Source organism: Scyliorhinus torazame, chromosome 10 (assembly GCF_047496885.1).
Source record: "Scyliorhinus torazame isolate Kashiwa2021f chromosome 10, sScyTor2.1, whole genome shotgun sequence".
Taxonomy (NCBI): domain Eukaryota; kingdom Metazoa; phylum Chordata; class Chondrichthyes; order Carcharhiniformes; family Scyliorhinidae; genus Scyliorhinus; species Scyliorhinus torazame.
The window spans coordinates 186634128-186653350 of NC_092716.1; the positions used below are offsets into that span (position 1 = coordinate 186634128).

The 19223-nt window shown below is 47.8% G+C and overlaps 1 protein-coding gene across 3 annotated transcripts in view; it reads right to left on the reverse strand.

The window, feature by feature from the left end:
* The window catches only part of phrf1 (PHD and ring finger domains 1), a 202877-nt gene that overhangs the window by 118312 nt on the left and 65342 nt on the right, over window positions 1-19223 (reverse strand). For all 3 annotated transcript variants that reach the window (XM_072466131.1, XM_072466132.1, XM_072466133.1), the window contains exon 8: window positions 7075-7256. In XM_072466131.1, coding sequence (XP_072322232.1) covers window positions 7075-7256 — 182 coding nt within the window. The remainder of the gene's footprint in view (window positions 1-7074; window positions 7257-19223) is intronic.

Genomic DNA, 19223 nt, shown 5'->3' on the forward strand with positions numbered 1-19223 from the left:
TTAGTGATAACAATCCTCTCAAGGTCCTCACCTGTCATAGCCTCATTTCTATCAGTCACTGGCATGTTATTTGTGTCTTCCATTGTGAAGACCGACCCAAAAAACCTGTTCAGTTCCTCAGCCATTTCCTCATCTCCCATTATTAAATCTCCCTTCTCATCCTCTAAAGGACCAATATTTACCTTAGCCACTCTTTTTTGTTTTATATATTTGTAGAAACTTTTACTATCTGTTTTTATATTCTGAGCAAGTTTACTCTCATAGCCTATCATACTCTTCTTTATAGCTTGTTTTAGTAGCTTTCTGTTGCCCCCTAAAGATTTCCCAGTCCTCTAGTCTCCCACTAATCTTTGCCACTTTGTATGCTTTTTCCTACAATTTGATACTCTCCCTTATTTCCTTAGATATCCACAGTCGATTTTCCCTCTTTCTACCGTCCTTCCTTTTTGTTGGTATAAACCTTTGCTGAGCACTGTGAAAAATCGCTTGGAAGGTTCTCCACTGTTCCTCAACTGCTTCACCATAAAGTCTTTGGTCCCAGTCTACCTTAGCTAGTTCTCCTCTCATCCCATTGTAATCTCCTTTGTTTAAACACAAAACACTTGTGTTTGATTTTACCTTCGCACCCTCCATCTTTACAGAATTTACAGTGCAGGAGGCCATTCGGCCCATCGAGTCTGCACCAGCTCTTGGAAAGAGCACCCTACCCAAGGTCCACGCTTCCACCCTATCCCCATAACCCAGTAACCTCACCCAACACCAAGGGCAATTTTGGACACCAAGGGCAATTTATCATGGCCAATCCACCTAACCTGCACATCTTTGGACTGTGGGAGGAAAACGGAGCACCCGGAGGAAACCCACGCACACACGGGGAGGATGTGCCGACTCCGCACAGACAGTGACCCAAGCCGGAATCGAACCTGGGACCCTGGAGCTGTGAAGCAATTGTGCTATCCACAATGCTACCATGCTGCCCTGAAAGTGGAGAATGTGGGCATCGATCCCACTACCTCTCACATGCTAAGCGAGCGCTCTACCATTTGAGCTAATTCCCCCAATGTGCCATCAGCTGCTTATTTCTTGGGCCCAGGATCTCTCAGTGCCTGTATTTTAAATTCCACCATATTGTGATTGCTCCTTCCGAGAGGATCCTTAACAATGAGATCATGAATCAATCCTGTCTCATTACACAGGACCAGATCTAGGACCGCTTGTTCCCTCGTAGGTTCCATTACATACTGTTCTAGGAAACATTCTATAAACTCCTCCTCAAGGCTGCCTTGACCGACCTGGTTAAACCAATCGACATGTAGATTAAAATCCCCCATGATAACTGCTGTACCATTTCTACATGCATCAGTTATTTCTTTGTTTATTGCCTGCTCCACCATAATGTTACTATTTGGTGGCCTATAGACTACTCCTATCAGTGACTTTTTCGCCTTACTATTCCTGATTTTCACCCAAATGGATTCAACCTTATCCTCCATAGCACCGATGTCACCCCTTACTATTGCCCGGATGTCATTCTTAAATAACAGAGCTACACCACCTCCCTTACCATCCACTCTGTCCTTCCGAATAGTTTGATACTCTAGGATATTTAACTCCCGGTCGTGACCATCCTTTAACCATGTTTCAGTAATGACCACTAATTCATAGTCATCCACGATGATTTGCGCCATCAACTCATTTACCTCATTCCGAATACCACGAGCATTCAGGTAAAGTACACTTATGTTGACTTTTTTACCTCTGTTCTGAATCTTAACACCTCGATCAGTGCCCTCTCCTAAGTTATATTTCCTCTTAACCTTTCTCCTAATTTTCCTTGTCGTTGAACCCATATCTTCATTTAACAACCTGCCGCGTCGCTTACCATTAATGTTTTTACTTCCCGTTTTATTCCTTTTAGTATTACTGGTCCTATTCACTGAGCTCCCCTCAGTCACTGTACCTTGTACTGTCACCCTTTTTGATTTTTGACTATGGCCTCTCTGCCTTACACTTTCCCCCTTACTGCCTTTTGTTTCTGTCCCTGTTTTACTACCTTCCAACTTCCTGAATCGGTTCCCATCCCCTTGCCACATTAGTTTGAACCCTCCCCAACAGCTCTGGACATCGGTTCCAGTCCTGCCCAGGTGCAGACCATCCGGGGCATTGGAACCCCAGAACCGGTTCCAATGCCCCAGGAATTTGAATCCCTCCCTCTTGCACCATCTCTCGAGCCACGCATTCATCCTATCTATCCTGACATTCCTACTCTGACCAGCTCGTGGCACTGGTAGCGATCCTGAGATTACTACCTTTGAGGTCCTACTTTTGAGTTTAACTCCTAACTCCCTGAATTCAGCTTGTATGACCTTGTCCCATTTTTTACCTATATCGTTGGTGCCTATGTGCACCACGACAGCTGGCTGTTCACCCTCCCCCCATACATGACAAGATAAAAAGACAAAAAAACAATACAACAGGGAGAAACTCCAAATGTCAACAATCTGCAGATCGTCAATCTAAGTCCTAGCCTTCTACGGACTTCACAAAGGTCAAGGCACTAGTCAGATTATCAAAAGACTTAATGGAGTCGTCAGATACCATTCTTCAGGGTTGCAGAATAAAGCCAGGCATAATTCACTCCAGCTGCCTCGAGATGTTTTCTAACTTGATTGAGGCCTCTATGCTTCAGCTGTGTCGCCGCCAGAAGTCCTGGGAAAAGCAGATCCTCTCCCCATTGTAGAGCCAGGGCCCACCACTTCCACAACCTTCTGCCAATCTTTCAAGTTATGAAAGTAAATGATTAAGGACCTGGCATGTTGATTATCCCTCGGCCTCAAGACAGGATGTGGTGTGCCCTTTCCACCTTAAAACACCAAGCCTACACATCGAGCTTAAGGGAACGTGGTAGTCCGCTCTCAAGAAACTTCCAGGAGTCTTACTCTCCGCTCCTTCTGGAAGGCCTACGACCCAGACATTCTTTCCCCGGCCTCAGGTCTCCACTTCCAAGATTTCGGACATATCACATAGCTGGTTTTCCAAGGCTTGAATGCGGGTTTCAGCCAAGGAAGCAACATTTTCAATGTTTTATCAAGTTTTATTAGTGTTCTGCAGCTCGGTCTCACGGCACTTAGATGCTGTGACAATAAACCGAGTTTATCGTCAAGATACTCTGATGGTGTTGTTAAGGTTCACAGTCATCATTTGCAGAATCATTGAACGTGCCGTGTCAAGAGTCCTTTCGAGGATCAGAGGGCGGGATTCTTCCGTAATCGGCGGGTCGGGCAACTCCGGCGGGAGAGTGGCGTGAACTACTCCGGCATCGGGCCGCCATCCTCCGCACCTTCAGGGGCTAGGCCCGCCCCAGAGTGGTTTGCGCCTCGCAAATCGGCGGGAAAGGGGCTTGGCGCCACGCCAACCGGCGTCGAAGGGCCTCCGCCGGCCGGTGCGAGTTGGCACATGCGCAGGAGTGCTAGCGTGTGCTGGCGTCATCCCCGTACATGCGCAGAGGACTTCGTTTCCACACCGGGAATGGCGGACCGGTACAGCCTCCGGTGCGGAAGGATAGAGTGCCCCTACGGCACAGGCCCGCCCGCGGATCGGTGGGACCCGATCGTGGGCCAGGCCGCCGTGGGGGCACCTCCCGGGGCCAGATCTCTCTCTCTCCCCCCCCCCCCCCCCCAAGAACCCAGAGGCCGCCTGCGCGGCCAGGTCCCGCCGGTAAGGGCCTACTCCAATTTACGCCGGCGGGACTGGCAACAGACAGGCGGGACTTCAGCCCATCGCGGGGGCGGGATTCACGCCGACCCCCAGCGATTATCCGACCCGGCGGGGGGTCGGAGAATTCTGCCCCAGATCGGCATAATAAGGTGACGGCTCTAACCCACTGCATCCGACTGCTCCCTTGTATCGCCAGATTTCTTAGAATTCCTTGGCATTTTTTCTCCCAACACTCATCGAAAAATCTTCTAGGGATATGCTACGGAGTATTAGTTCCCAGACCAGGAATGCATGTGTCGCACAAACAGGAAATAGAGGGATCACAAAAAGAGTAGCTCTGAAGCCCACGGAAAAGCTGCTATTCCTACACCCGCATCACGTGGTTGCTTCAATTTTAATTTTTTTTTAAAGTTTAGGATATTCCAGCTTCTAGTGTTTATGTCTCAATCTTTACTTCAACCTCCATAAAAGTTAATTAAAATTGAAGAATAATCAGTCCATTTTACTTTGTGGTTTGCTGACTGTGAGAACATTTCAAAGTGATTGACTGCTTATCCTGGTTGAAGGCATTAATATTTCTGTGCGGCCGGGAGGCCCCTTGACTTGGTGCCAGATTCAAATATCAGGAAAGGTGATAACGTCACAGAGATTGCTGGATCTTTGTGGCCATCGTTTTTGGACATTAGGGATGAGCACCATTGCTTCGCTGCTGACTCCATAATTTCTCTAACATATAATTACATAAAGTTGAATTTGGGAAAAAGCGAGTATTTTGTGGTGTATTCTCCAGGGGTGGGGGTTGGAGTGGGGGGTTTGCCGTTTCAGGTATTTGGGGCGAGGTGGCCCGGGATTGGGCATGGCTTCATAAGCTGAATTTTACGAGTCTGCTGGGAGGGTGAAAGCGGATTTATTGAGGTGGGACAGTCTTCCCCTGTCGCTGGCAGGTCAGGTGTTAAGATGAACATTTTGGCGTGCTTTTACTGTTTGGGGGTTGGGAGGGAGGAGGAGGAGGTGTAGGGCAGGAGAAGGAGGCGGAGGCTTTATGAGTGAGGATGGAGGCCAGTTCTTGTAGGGAGTCGGGTTGCAGGCGCTGGCAACGCTTCCATTTGCCCCAGGGAAGTATTTGGGAAGTCCTGGAAGTTCGGGAAGTGGTCGACATGTTGAAGATTTGGAGACAATTTCGGCAGCACTTTCGGCTGGGAGGGGTTGAGGCCAATTCGTGGGAATCATGGATTTGAGCCGGGGAGGACAGATGCAAGGTTTCAGGGATGGTAAGAGAGGGGTGAAGGAGATGAAGGATTTGTTTTTGATGGGGTGGTTCACAAGCTGGAGGAGTTGGGGGGTGGGGGGAAAAGTGGTTGGGTTTCGCGTGAGGAGGGTTTTTGGTATATGCAGGTGCGGGACTTTGCTGGAAAGGTTTTTCTGACCTTGCCAACAACACCTGCCTCCTTGTTGTGGAGGCAGTGCTGTCGGTAATGGGGTTGGAGGGTGGGCTCGTCTCGGTGATTTATGGGGGGATTTTGGAGGAGGATAAGGTGTCGACAGAGGGGGTTGTGGTAAAGATTAACGATCTGAAAGAAGGACCGGAGGGTACAGTTGCTACATTTGCAGATGATGCAAAGACATGCAGAGGGACAGGTAGTATGGAGGAATCGGGGGGAGGGGGGGTTGCAGAAGGACCTGGACAGGCAAGGAAAGTGGGCAAAGTGGCAGATGGAATATAATGTGGAAAAGTAGGAAGTTATGCACTTTGATAGGAAGAATGGAGGTAAAGACTATTTTCGAAATGGGTAAAGGCTTAGGAAATCATAAGCACAAAGGGACTTAGGAGTCCTAGTTCAAGATTCTCTTACGGTTAAAGTGCAGGTTCAGTCAGCAGTTAGGAAGGCAAATGCAATGTTAGCATTCAGATCGAGAGAGCCAGAATACAAGAGCAAGGATGTGCTTCTGAGGTTGTATAAGGCTCTGATCAAAACCCATTTGGAGTATTGTGAGCAGTTGTGGGCCCTGTATCTAAGGAAGGATGTGCTGGCCGAGGAAACGATCTAGGGGAGGTTCACAAGAATGATCCCAGGAATGAAGAGCTTGCCATATGAGTGGTAGAGGAATCTAGGCCTGTACTCGTTGGAGTTTAGAAGGATGAGGGGAGATCTTATTGAAACATACAGGATATGGAGAGGTCTAGATAGAATGCATGTGGAGACGACTAGTAGGAAAAATTAAAACCTGACGCTACAGCCTCAGACTAAAGGAGCAATCCTTTAAAACTGACATGAGGAGGAATTTCTTTAGCCAGAGGGTGGTGAATCTGTGAAACACTTTGCCGCAGAATGCTGTGGAGGCCAAATCACTGAGTGGCTTTAAGACCGAGATAGATAGGTTCTTGATTAATAAGGGGATCAGGGTCATGGGGAGAAGACAGGAGAATGGGAATGAGAAACATATCAGCCATGATTGAATGATGGAGCAGACTTGATGAGCCGAATGGCTAATTCTGCTCCTATATCTTATGGTCTAAGTGGATGGCGCTGGGGGAGGGACTGTGGTGTGAGGTGCTGCCGAGGGTGAATGCCTCAACCTCGTGTGCGAGGCTGGGGTTGATACAGTTGAAGGTGGTGTAACTGGCGCATTTGACAAAGTCAAGGATGAGCCGGCTATTTAAGCGGGTAGGGAATACTTGCGAATGGTGTGGGAGGGGCGCAGCTAATCACGTGCACATGTTCTGGTTCGGCCTGAAGTTGGAGAAATTTTGGGACTTGTTTTTCAGCATCAGCGATCCTGCATGTGGATTTGGAGCCCCCCCCCCCCCCCCCCGAGGGTCATATTCAGGTTGTCAGACCTGCCGGAGTTGCAGACGGGAGCGGGAGCAGATGTTTTAGCCTTCACGTCATTGATTGCTCGCAGGCGGGTTCTGTTCAGCTTCTCCACCTATGATCCCGCGTGGCTGGGGGATCTAATGGCATTCTTACATCTCAAGAAGGTGAAATTTGTCGTAAGAGGGGCAAATGAGGGGTTCCACAAGAGATTGGGGGGCAGGATTTATTGTATTTGGGGGTGTAATCTTTTGTTTTGTATTGTAAAATGTTAAAGTGCTAAAGATCTGAATAAAAATACTTTTTAAAAATAAATTATTACAGGAGTTTCTGGGTTACAACAACACCCAGTTACAAGGCTGTTAAGACTGTTTTAATTCGATTACTTCCCGACAGAGACATAACCCTGCAGGAGCTCAGACATGAACATACCTAAAGTACATTTGAAAACATTATTGCATCATGTCCCCTGCGCTATCTTAGCTTTGTACATCCAGGTCTATCTCTGAGCCATGTAGCTTTTGCATTGTGAAATTCAGCATACCTCGATTTGATGTGCATGGGTAATCCTGTTCCGGTTGACATTTTCTCGAACTCTTTCACTCTGACGGGTCCTTGCTATAGCACGGGTTCTTCTGGCAGATGGACGTAACCGGGAAGTAGTGGGCTCTTGTGCTGCATCAGCAACAAGAAAGGCAACCTCTTCATCATCAATCTCCTCAACATCTGCAAACAGAGGCAACCAGATCAGCTATTACTCCTGCAATGCCATTTCTGATGAGCTTTGTTTTGGAGGAGGCAACCCGAAAGGACCCATCATCACGCAAACTTCAGCTTCTGGGCAGGTAAACGGTCCAAGCACAATGATCAATGAATTGGGACACACACTGAACAACAGCTTATATTTACAGAGGGTCCTTAACATAGTAAAACATTTCAGGTACTCTTACTGAGAAAACAATAGCACATCTATGGTCGAGAGCATCACAAATTACATACAAAAAATCTAATCCAGCATAAACCGATTCACGAACACTACGGTATTGATTTTTAGAGTGTGTCGCAACACTCGGATTTCACAATACATTTAAACGCTCTATATCTAAGACTAGGCTGAATTCCCTAGAGTATCGAAGATTAAAGGGTGATTTAATTGAGTTGTTTAAGATGATTAAAGGATATGATGGAGTAGATAGAGGGGAAATAATTTGCCTGGTTGGAGACCTGAACAAGTAGGCAAAATTTTAAAATTACAGCGAGGCCGTTCAGTAGTGAATAGGAAGCATTTCTTCATCTAAAGGGGACCTGAAACTGAACCCTCGAGAAAGCTGTTACGGCAGGGGTAGTCAATTGAACATTTCAAAATTGAAATTGATAGATAACTTGATTGAACAGCCAGCTGTCGTGGTGCACATAGGCACCAACGATATAGGTAAAAAACGGGACGAGGTCCTGCAAGCTGAATTCAGGGAGTTAGGAGTTAAACTAAAAAGTAGGAACTCAAAAGGAAGTAATCTCAGGATTGCTACCAGTGCCACGAGCTAGTCAGAGTAGGAATGTCAGGATAGATAGGATGAATGTGTGGCTCGAGAGATGGTGCAAGAGGGAGGGATTCAAATTCCTGGGGCATTGGAACCGGTTCTGGGGGAGATGGGACCAGTACAAACAGGATGATCTGCACCTGGGCAGGACTGGAACCGATGTCCTGGGGGGGGGGGGGGGGTTTGCTAGAGCTGTTGGGGAGGGTTTAAACTAATGTGGCAGGGGGATGGGAACCGATTCAGGAAGTTGGAAGGTAGTAAAACAGGGACAGAAACAAAAGGCAGTGAGGGAGAAAGTGTAAGGCAGAGAAGCCATAGTCAAAAATCAAAAAGGGTGACAGTACAAGGTACAGTGACGGAGGGTAGCTCAGTGAATAGGTCCAGTAATACTAAAAGGAATAAAACGGGAAGTAAAATCATAAATGGTAAGTGACGTGGCACGTTGTTACATGAAGGTAATGGTTCAACGACAAGCAAAATTAGGAGAAAAGTTAAGAGGAAATATAACTTAGAAGAGGTTACTGATCGAGGTGTTAAGATTCAAAACAGAGGTATAAAAGCCATCATACGTGTACTTTACTTGAATACTCGTAGTATTCGGAATAAGGTAAATGAGTTGATTGTGCAAATCATCATGAATTACTATGATTTACTAGCCATTACTGAAACATGGTTAAAGGATGGTCACGACTGGGAGTTAAATATCCAAGGGTATCAAACTATTTGGAAGGACAGAGTGGATGGTAAGGGAGGTGGTGTAGCTCTGTTATTTAAGAATGACATCCGGGCAATAGTAAGGGATGACATAGTCAAAAATCAAAAAGGGTGACAGTACAAGGTACTATGGAATAGTACTATGGAGGATAAGGTTGAATCCATTTCGGTGGAAATCAGGAATAGTAAGGCGAAAAAGGCACTGATAGGAGGAGTCTATAGGCCACCAAATAGTAGCATTATGGTGGGGCAGGCAATAAACAAAGAAATAACTGATGCATGTAGAAATGGTACAGCAGTTATCATGGGGGATTTTAATCTACATGTCGATTGGTTTAACCAGGTCGGTCAAGGCAGCCTTGAGAAGGAGTTTATAGAATGTATCTGCGATAGTTTCCTAGAATAGTATGTAATGGAACCTACGAGGGAACAAGCGGTCCTAGATCTGGTCCTGTGTAATGAGACAGGATTGATTCATGATCTAATAGTTAGGGATCCTCTCAGAAGGATCGATCACAATATGGTGGAATTTAAAATACAGATGGAGGGTGAGAAGGTAAAATCAAACACTAGTATTTTGTGCTTAAACAAAGATTACAATGGGATGAGAGAAGAACTAGCTAAGGTAGACTGGGAACAAAGACTTTATGGTGAAACAGTTGAGGAACAGTGGAGAACCTTCCAAGCGATTTTTCACAGTGCTCAGCAAAGGTGCTCAACAAAAAGGAAGGACGGTAGAAAGAGGAAAAATTAACCGTGGATATCTAAGGAAATAAGGGAGAGTATCAAATTGCAGGAAAAAACATACAAAGTGGCAAAGATTAGTGGGAGACTAGAGGACTGGGAAATCTTTAGGGGGCAACAGAAAGCTATTAAAAAAAACTATAAAGAGTAAGATAGGTTATGAGAGTAAACCTGCTCAGAATATAAAAACAGATAGTAAAAGTTTCTACAAATATATAAAACAAAAAAGAGCGGCTAAGGTAAATATTGGTCCTTTAGAGGATGAGAAGGGAGATTTAATAATGGGAGATGAGGAAATGCTGAGGAACTGAACAGGTTTTTTGGGTCGGTCTTCACAGTGGAAGACACAAATAACATGCCAGTGACTGATGGAAATGAGGCTATGACAGGTGAGGACCTTGAGATGATTGTTATCACTAAGGAGGTAGTGATGGGCAAGCTAATGGGGCTAAAGGTAGACAAGTCTCCTGGCCCTGATGGAATGCATCCCAGGGTGCTAAAAGAGATGGTTAGGGAAATTGCAAATGCACAAGTGATAATTTACCAAACTTCACTAGACTCTGGGGTGGTCCCGGCGGAATGGAAATTAGCAAACGTGACACCACTGTATAAAAAAGGAGGTAGGCAGAAAGCGGGTAATTATAGGCCAGTGAGGTTAACTTCGGTAGTAAGGAAGATGCTGGAATCTATCATCAAGGAAGAAATAGCGAGGCATCTGGATGGAAATTATCCCATTGGGCAGACGGAGCATGGGTTCATAAAGGTCAGGTCGTGCCTAACTAATTTAGTGGAATTTTTTGAGGACATTACCAGTGCGGTAGATAACAGGGAGCCAATGGATGTGGTATATCTGGATTTCCAGAAAGCTTTTGACAAGGTGCCACACAAAAGGTTGCTGCATAAGATAAAGAAACATGGCATTAAGGGGAAAGTAGTAGCACGGATGGAGGATTGGTTAATTAATAGAAAGCAAAGAGTGGGGATTAATGGGTGTTTCTCTGGTTGGCAATCAGTAGCTAGTGGTGTAGTCACCTAAAATGGCTGATTCCCGATTAATTTGGCCAAAACCCGATGTAAAATGGCTAACCGAAAACGCTGATGGGAAAAGCAGCCAACAGGGCACAAACGAGACAGCTGCAGACAACAAACAACAAAGAACAAAGAAATGTACAGCACAGGAACAGGCCCTTCGGCCCTCCAAGCCGGTGCCGACCATGCTGCCCGACTAAACTACAATCTTCTACACTTCCTGGGTCCGTATCCCTCTATTCCCATCCTATTCATGTATTTGTCAAGATGCCCCTTAAATGTCACTATCGTCCCTGCTTCCACCACCTCCTCCGGTAGCGAGTTCCAGGCACCCACTACCCTCTGCATAAAAAACTTGCCTCATACATCTACTCTAAACCTTGCCCCTCTCACCTTAAACCTATGCCCCCTAGTAATTGACGCCTCTACCCTGGGGAAAAGCCTCTGACTATCCACTCTGTCTATGCCCCTCATAATTTTGTAGACCTCTATCAGGCGCCCCTCAACCTCCGTCGTTCCAGTGAGAACAAACCGAGTTTATTCAACCGCTCCTCATAGCTAACGCCCTCCATACCAGGCAACATTCTGCTAAATCTCTTCTGCACCCTCTCTAAAGCCTCCACATCCTTCTGGTAGTGTGGCGACCAGAATTGAACACTATACTCCAAGTGTGGCCTAACTAAGGTTCTATACAGCTGCAACATGACTTGCCAATTCTTATACTCAATGCCCCGGCCAATGAAGGCAAGCATGTCGTATGCCTTCTTGACTACCTTCTCCACCTGTGTTGCCCCTTTCAATGACCTGTGGACCTGTACTCCTAGATCTCTTTGACTTTCAATACTCTTGAGGGTTCTACCATTCACTGTATATTCCCTACCTGCATTAGACCTTCCAAAATGCATTACCTCACATTTGTCCGGATTAAACTCCATCTGCCATCTCTCCGCCCAAGTCTCCAAACAATCTAAATCCTGCTGTATCCTCTGACAGTCCTCATCGCTATCCGCAATTCCACCAACCTTTGTGTCGTCTGCAAACTTACTAATCAGACCAGTTACATTTTCCTCCAAATCATTTATATATACTTCAAAGAGCAAAGGTCCCAGCACTGATCCCTGTGGAACACCACTGGTCACAGCCCTCCAATTAGAAAAGCATCCTTCCATTGCTACTCTCTGCCTTCTATGACCTAGCCAGTTCTGTATCCACCTTGCCAGCTCACCCCTGATCCCGTGTGACTTCACCTTTTGTACTAGTCTACCATGAGGGACCTTGTCAAAGGCCTTACTGAAGTCCATATAGACAACATCCACTGCCCTACCTGCATCAATCATCTTAGTGACCTCCTCGAAAAACTCTATCAAGTTAGTGAGACACGACCTCCCCTTCACAAAACCATGCTGCCTCTCACTAATACGTCCATTTGCTTCCAAATGGGAGTAGGTCGTGTCTCGAAGAATTCTCTCAGGTAATTTCCCTACCACTGAAGTAAGGCTCACCGGCCTGTAGTTCCCTGGATTATCCTTGCTACCCTTCTTAAACAGAGGAACAACATTGGCTATTCTCCAGTCCTCCGGGACATCACCTGAAGACAGTGAGGATCCAAAGATTTCTGTCAAGGCCTCAGCAATTTCCTCTCCAGCCTCCTTCAGTATTCTGGGGTAGATCCCATCAGGCCCTGGGGACTTATCTACCTTAATATTTTTTAAAACACCCAACACCTCGTCTTTTGGGATCTCAATGTGACCCAGGCTATCTACACACCCTTCTCCAGACTCAACATCTACCAATTTCTTCTCTTTGGTGAATACTGATGCAAAGTATTCATTTAGTACCTCGCCCATTTCCTCTGGCTCCACACATAGATTCCCTTGCCTATCCTTCAGTGGGCCAACCCTTTCCCTGGCTACCCTCTTGCTTTTTATGTACGTGTAAAAAGTCTTGGGATTTTCCTTAACCCTATTTGCCAATGACTTTTCGTGACCCCTTCTAGCCCTCCTGACTCCTTGCTTAAGTTCCTTCCTACTTTCCTTATATTCCACGCAGGCTTAGTCTGTTCCCAGCCTTTTAGCCCTGACAAATGCCTCCTTTTTCTTTTTGACGAGGCCTACAATATCTCTCGTTATCCAAGGTTCCCGAAAATTGCCGTATTTATCCTTCTTCCTCACAGGAACATGCCGGTCCTGAATTCCTTTCAACTGACACTTGAAAGCCTCCCACATGTCAGATGTTGATTTGCCCTCAAACATCCGCCCCCAATCTATGTTCTTCAGTTCCCGCCTAATATTGTCATAATTAGCCTTCCCCCAATTTAGCACATTCATCCTAGGACCACTCTTATCCTTGTCCACCAGTACTTTAAAACTTACTGAATTGTGGTCACTGTTACCGAAATGCTCTCTTGCTGAAACATCTACCACCTGGCCGGGCTCATTCCCCAATACCAGGTCCAGTACCGCCCCTTCCCTAGTTGGACTGTCTACATATTGTTTTAAGAAGCCCTCCTGGATGCTCCTTACAAACTCCGCCCCGTCTAAGCCCCTGGCACTAAGTGAGTTCCAGTCAATATTGGGGAAGTTGAAGTCTCCCATCACCACAACCCTGTTGTTTTTACTCTTTTCCAAAATCTGTCTACCTATCTGCTCCTCTATCTCCCGCTGGCTGTTGGGAGGCCTGTAGTAAACCCCCAACATTGTGACTGCACCCTTCTTATTCCTGATCTCTACCCATATAGCCTCACTGCCCTCTGAGGTGTCATCCCGCAGTACAGCTGTGATATTCTCCCGAACCAGTAGCGCAACTCCGCCTCCCCTTTTACATCCCCCTCTATCCCGCCTGAAACATCTAAATCCTGGAACGTTTAGCTGCCAATCCTGCCCTTCCCTCAACCAGGTCTCTGTAATGGCAACAACATCATAGTTCCAAGTACTAATCCAAGCTCTGTTCATCTGCCTTACCCGTAATACTTCTTGCATTAAAACATATGCACTTCAGGCCACCAGACCCGCTGTGTTTAGCAACTTCTCCCTGTCTGCTCTGCCTCAGAGCCCCACTGTCCCTATTCCCTAGTTCTCCCTCAATGCTCTCACCTTCTGACTTATTGCTCCCGTGCCCACCCCCCTGCCATACTAGTTTAAACCCTCCCGTGTGACACTAGCAAACCTCGCAGCCAGGATATTTATGCCTCTCCGGTTTAGATGCAACCCGGCCTTCTTATATAGGTCACACCTGCCCCGGAAGAGCTCCCAGTGGTCCAGATAACGGAAACCCTCCCTCCTACACCAGCTGTTTAGCCACGTGTTTAGCTGCTCTATCTTCCTATTTCTAGCCTCACTGGCACGTGGCACAGGGAGTAATCCCGAGATTACAACCCTAGAGGTCCTGTCTTTTAACTTTCCGCCTAGCTCCCTGAACTCCTGCTGCAGGACCTCATGCCCCTTCCTGCCTATGTCGTTAGTACCAATATGTACAACAACCTCTGCCTGTCTGCCCTCCCCCTTCAGGATGCCCTCTACCCGTTCGGAGACATCCTGGATCCTGGCACCAGGGAGGCAACATACCATCCTGGAGTCTCTTTCACGTCCACAGAAGCGCCTATCTGTGCCCCTGACTATAGAGTCCCCTATTACTATTGCTCTTCTGCGTTTTGACCCTCCCTTCTGAACATCAGAGCCAGCCGTGGTGCCACTGCTCTGGCTGCTGCTGTTTTCCCCTGATAGGCTATCCCCCCCGACAGTATCCAAAGGGGTATACCTGTTTGAGAGGGGGACAACCACAGGGGATTCCTGCACTGACTGCCTGCCCTTTCTGGTGGTCACCCATTTCTCTGCCTGCACCTTGGGTGTGACCACATTTACATAACTGCGATCTATGACGCTTTCCGCCACCTGCATGCTCCTAAGTGCGTCCAATTGCTGCTCCAACCGAACCATGCGGTCTGTGTATTCGGCTCTGGGGAAGAGCGTATTCGGCTCTGGGAGGTCGGCCCAGATCGATACCTGCGACCATTAGCAGCACATCAACACAGACATCTGCAGTTTAATCAGCTATCCCCGGGAACAACTGCAACATATTAGCAATTGAATGCCAATCCAGACCTCTCGGCGCCAGCAGTGGCCGAGACAAAGAAAGGTGAACAACCACCCCCCGATCAAGGAATCGCCCCATTATTGGAGCATATCGAACCCAGTGATTGGGAACAAGTCCAATCACTTGGGGCCAGGGTCAAGGTCCGCCCCGAGAGGCGGGAGGCCCCTGGGACCTATAAAAGATAGGGGCCAAGTTCAGACCGACCCTTCTTCTCCTGCTCGCAACCTTCTCAAGAACCATCGACCAGCAACCGTAAGTTTGACTCCAGCGATCGCTACCCGATAGAGACTCCTAGCCATCGACCTGTATCAGCCTTTTGAATCCCGCAGGCCAGACCCAATTCGATAAGCCATTTGTTTCCCTGACCTGGTGGGCCATTTCCAAAAGTTAAGTATTAGCCAGTAGTGGTAGGTAGTGATATAGAAAGTAGGATTATTGTGTAAGTATTTATTGCTGTACATAATAAATGACCGTTGATTTAATCTTACTAAGCGGTGTGCTGTCTTATTAATCATAACTAGAGCTTGAACCACGTGGCGGTATCAGAAAGATACCTGGCGACTCGTGAGCAAAGGTGACAGAATTAGAGCTAGTAAAACTAAAGCTAATAAGAGCAACAAATTGGCGACTCCGCCGGGACTCGATATAGAAGTGGACAACCACTCCGGGAGAACCCCAGGAATTTGAATAGAATCCAATTGGAAACAAAAAATAAAAAACCACAAGTGTTCAAGCGGTTCTGGTTAATAATTCACAATTCGGAAGTGTGTGTATGCATGCTTAACTAACAGGGTTATAAGGTAAAACTGATAGATTTTGTTGCGTCAAAACTGTCGGAAGCCGGTATTTTCGGAAATTAGCGCAAGCCGTACCCGCATCTACGACACCACCTTAGCCCCCTGTTCCAAATTCGACCGAAGCAAGCAGATAAGAGAGATGGCCATGCAGGCAATGCAACGCCTCATGAACCCCGAAGAATTTGCGGTCGCAGCGACCAGCAGCATTAAAGTGGGACAGTGTCCCATTTGGGAAGTGGAAATTCGGAAATTTCTCCAGGGCAAAGGATGACCCATGTGGAATGATTTCTGCAATAATGACGATTCAGGTCCCGGAAGTATAGGACATACTTGGTGGGAGAACCTGAGTGAGATCCATAAAAAGAGCTTAGCAAAAGCGCGCAAGCCGATGGCAATTGTGTCCTGTCTGGCACAACTGCGAGGCACAGAGGAGGTCGTCAGGACGCTCCGAAAAGAAATAGAAGGCATACATCGTATGAGTAAAATCGATGTATGCGAGGTTGAGAAAGAGAACCTGGAATTAAAAAGGAAATTAGCGGCAAAGGACAAAGAGGTGGCTGACGCCAAACGGGGTCACCAGTCTTGTCTGGCGCATTTGAGTAGTTTCCAGTCCCAGTATGAGAAGGCTTATCAGGACACGCAGCGTGCAGTCCTGGTGAAGAAAGAAACAGAGAAGCAATGTCGTGATCTCAAGGCAGCCTTGAGAGCGCTCCACGCTGCAACCACGGAACAAAGGCAGAGTACCATAGACCATGCGCAGTGCCGAAACCAAATTGCTGACCTGCAATCACTGCTTTCTGTCCAAAAGGGATTCCAAGAAACCTTTGGGGAAAGTTTAGAACAGGAAGATGGCCCTGATTGGGAAGAATTGCAGGAGACAGCGCAGAGATATGTTCAGGGAACATGTGCGCAGGGAAAGCCCCAAAGGAGGAAAGCACCCCCACCCCCCACACAGCAGGTAGTTCAGGCTCCCATGAACCCTGTAAATACCCACCGCACAGCCACAGCAGACGAGGCGGAATTCCTATATTCCACCCCCCTCACAGTGACCCAATTACGGGACGCGTGTGCGAAAATCACACCGTTCCTCCCCGCTTCAGACCCACACCATTTCTTTGCCACCGTCAAACACCAGGCGACCTTGTACGGCCTGGATGGGAAAGAGCAGGTAAAGCTCATGGTCCTAAGCTTAGACCCATCGGTAGCAGCAGCCCTTCCCGACCCACAGAACGTAGGAGGAGGCACCCTTGCAGAAATGCATACTGCGATCCTAGATTCGATCGGGTATAACTGGGGTGACCCCGTGGATGGCCTAAATAAGTGCAGACAGAAGAAGTCTGAACACCCCACAGCGTTCGCAGGACGCTTGTGGATTCACTTTGAAGCCGTTTTCGGAAACATAGACTGTGCCCATTTGTCCCCACATAATATGGCCAAATGGACCCGCACCCTTATCTCCCATGCCACAGAAGCAGGACAGAATGCCTGTAGTTATTATGACCCCTCGGAGGAGGCTCATAATGAGAAGTGGGTGGTAAAAAGATTGTCCCGCGTTTGGGAACAGTCTGCTCACAATAAACCTGCCGCTAAAACCCCCGAGGAAAAGCAAGCCGCCGCAGACGTGCAGGCAGTAAGAACCACTCTTCACAACCCCGCCTGGGTAAACGAGGGAAAGAGCAGCCCCCCAGCAAAACCGCAAGAATGTTACAACTGCGGACAGTTGTACCACCACACTCAGCACGGACAGGCAGGTTAGGGCAGTCCTGCAAAAGAACAGGGCAGCATTCGCGACCCACAAGCAAGACTGTGGATGGATGACTGGCTCCGTACAAATAACAGGACCGGACCCTAGACCCCAAAAGCAGTACGGATTCCCCCCTAGAAGCAGAGGGAGAAATCCTAAAGGTTATAAAGAGCTTATTAGAGCAGGGCGTCCTAAGATCGGTAGCCTCAACTAATAATGCCCCGATTTGGCCAGTAAGAAAGCCCGACGGATCATTGCGCTTGACCATTGATTATCGGGAACTCAATAAAGTCACCCCCGCAGCAGCCCCCACCGTAGCAACAAGTCCCGAGACCATGCTCAAACAGGCACTCCATGCCCGATATTTCATGGTTTTGGACGTCAGTAATGAATTCTGGTCCATTCCGTTGGCAAAGGCGTGCCAGTATAAATTTGCCTTCACTTTCAGAGCGCAGCAGTACACGTGGACATGCCTGCCACAAGGCTTCCACAACTCCCCCTCCATTTTCCACCAACAGTTGGCAAATGGACTAGCAAGATTTTCTCGCCCCGAATGTCTGGTACAGTATGTAGATGATCTACTACTGCAGACAGACACTAAGGAAGAGCACATTGAGCTTCTGTCCGAACTCCTGGAATTACTACATTCCATTGGATGTAAAGTAAACCCCAAAAAGGCCCAGATATTGGAAGAAAAAGTGGTATATTTGGGTACTATTATCTCACACGGCAAACGCGAGATCGAGCACAAAAGAATCGACTCGATCGCTAAATTGCCCCTTCCCCAAAATGTTTCAGCCCTCCGGTCGTTTTTAGGACTGGTTGGCTACTGCCGAAACCACATTGATGGTTTCGCCAGCAAGGCAGCTCCCCTCTCAGACCTCCTAAAGAAGGGAGCCCCCTGGGAGTGGCTTCCGCAGCATACAGATGCTGTGGAATCATTAAAACAGGCGCTCATAGCCGCCCCCGCACTACAAGTTCCCGACCCGCTTTCCCCTTACGCCATAGAGGTAGCGACCACAGACCGCACCCTTTCAGCCGTGCTCCTACAGGAACGGCACGACCAGCTAAGACCCGTGGCTTATGCCTCCCGAATTTTAGATGCTGTGGAGCAGGGATTCTCAGCCTGTGAGAGGCACCTGCTCGCAGTTTTCTAGGCAGTCCAGTACTTTTCATACATTACCAGACTGAACCCCATCACCATTTTGACCGAGCACACCCCCACCCAACATTTACTAGACGGACGACTTAAAGACGGTACCGTCAGCCAGATACGCGCTGCTAGGTGGACCCTTCTCTTACAAGGACGGGACATCACAGTCAAACGGACAAAGACCCACACATACATAGCGGACAATTTACAGTACCCCGGAACCCCCCCCTAAAGAGTGAAATCATCTTGCCCCACCATAATATGGGCCCCTTTATAGCTAAAACACCCCCCAGAAAACTAGCCACTCCATCTCAGAGCCCCCCTCACCCGGACACGTGTGACCCCATTAGGATCTATGTGGATGGATCTTCCATAGTCCTGGATGGGCAACGCATAACAGGTTGTGGGATTTATGTGGAGGACGCGCAGGGACGCGCCCTCGAGGAAATCGCATTAAAATTACCCGGACACTTAGGCGCGCAGGCAGCAGAGCTTGCGGCCATCGCCTACATTGTAGAGCTCCCAGATTCCTTCCCCAGCCCAGCAGACATATATTCAGACAGTCTATACGTCTGCAACAGCCTCACCGAATTTCTGCCCCTCTGGGAAACAAGAGGATTTGTTTCCGCGGATGGGAAACCCCTCCCCTCAGCCCCATTACTCCGCCATATTTTGCAAAAAGCCAAGGACAGGACTTTTGGCATTATAAAAGGCCGCAGCCACCATTGCTCCTCCCCCCCTGGAAATGTAAAAGCCGACGCACTGGCTAAGGCAGGATCCAGACATGGGTACTTTTGGAAGCCCCCCGAAAGCGCGCCAGTGAGTGCACCAGTGAGTGCAGTTCAGGTCAAGCAGACTAGGATTGAGGATCTAGTAGAG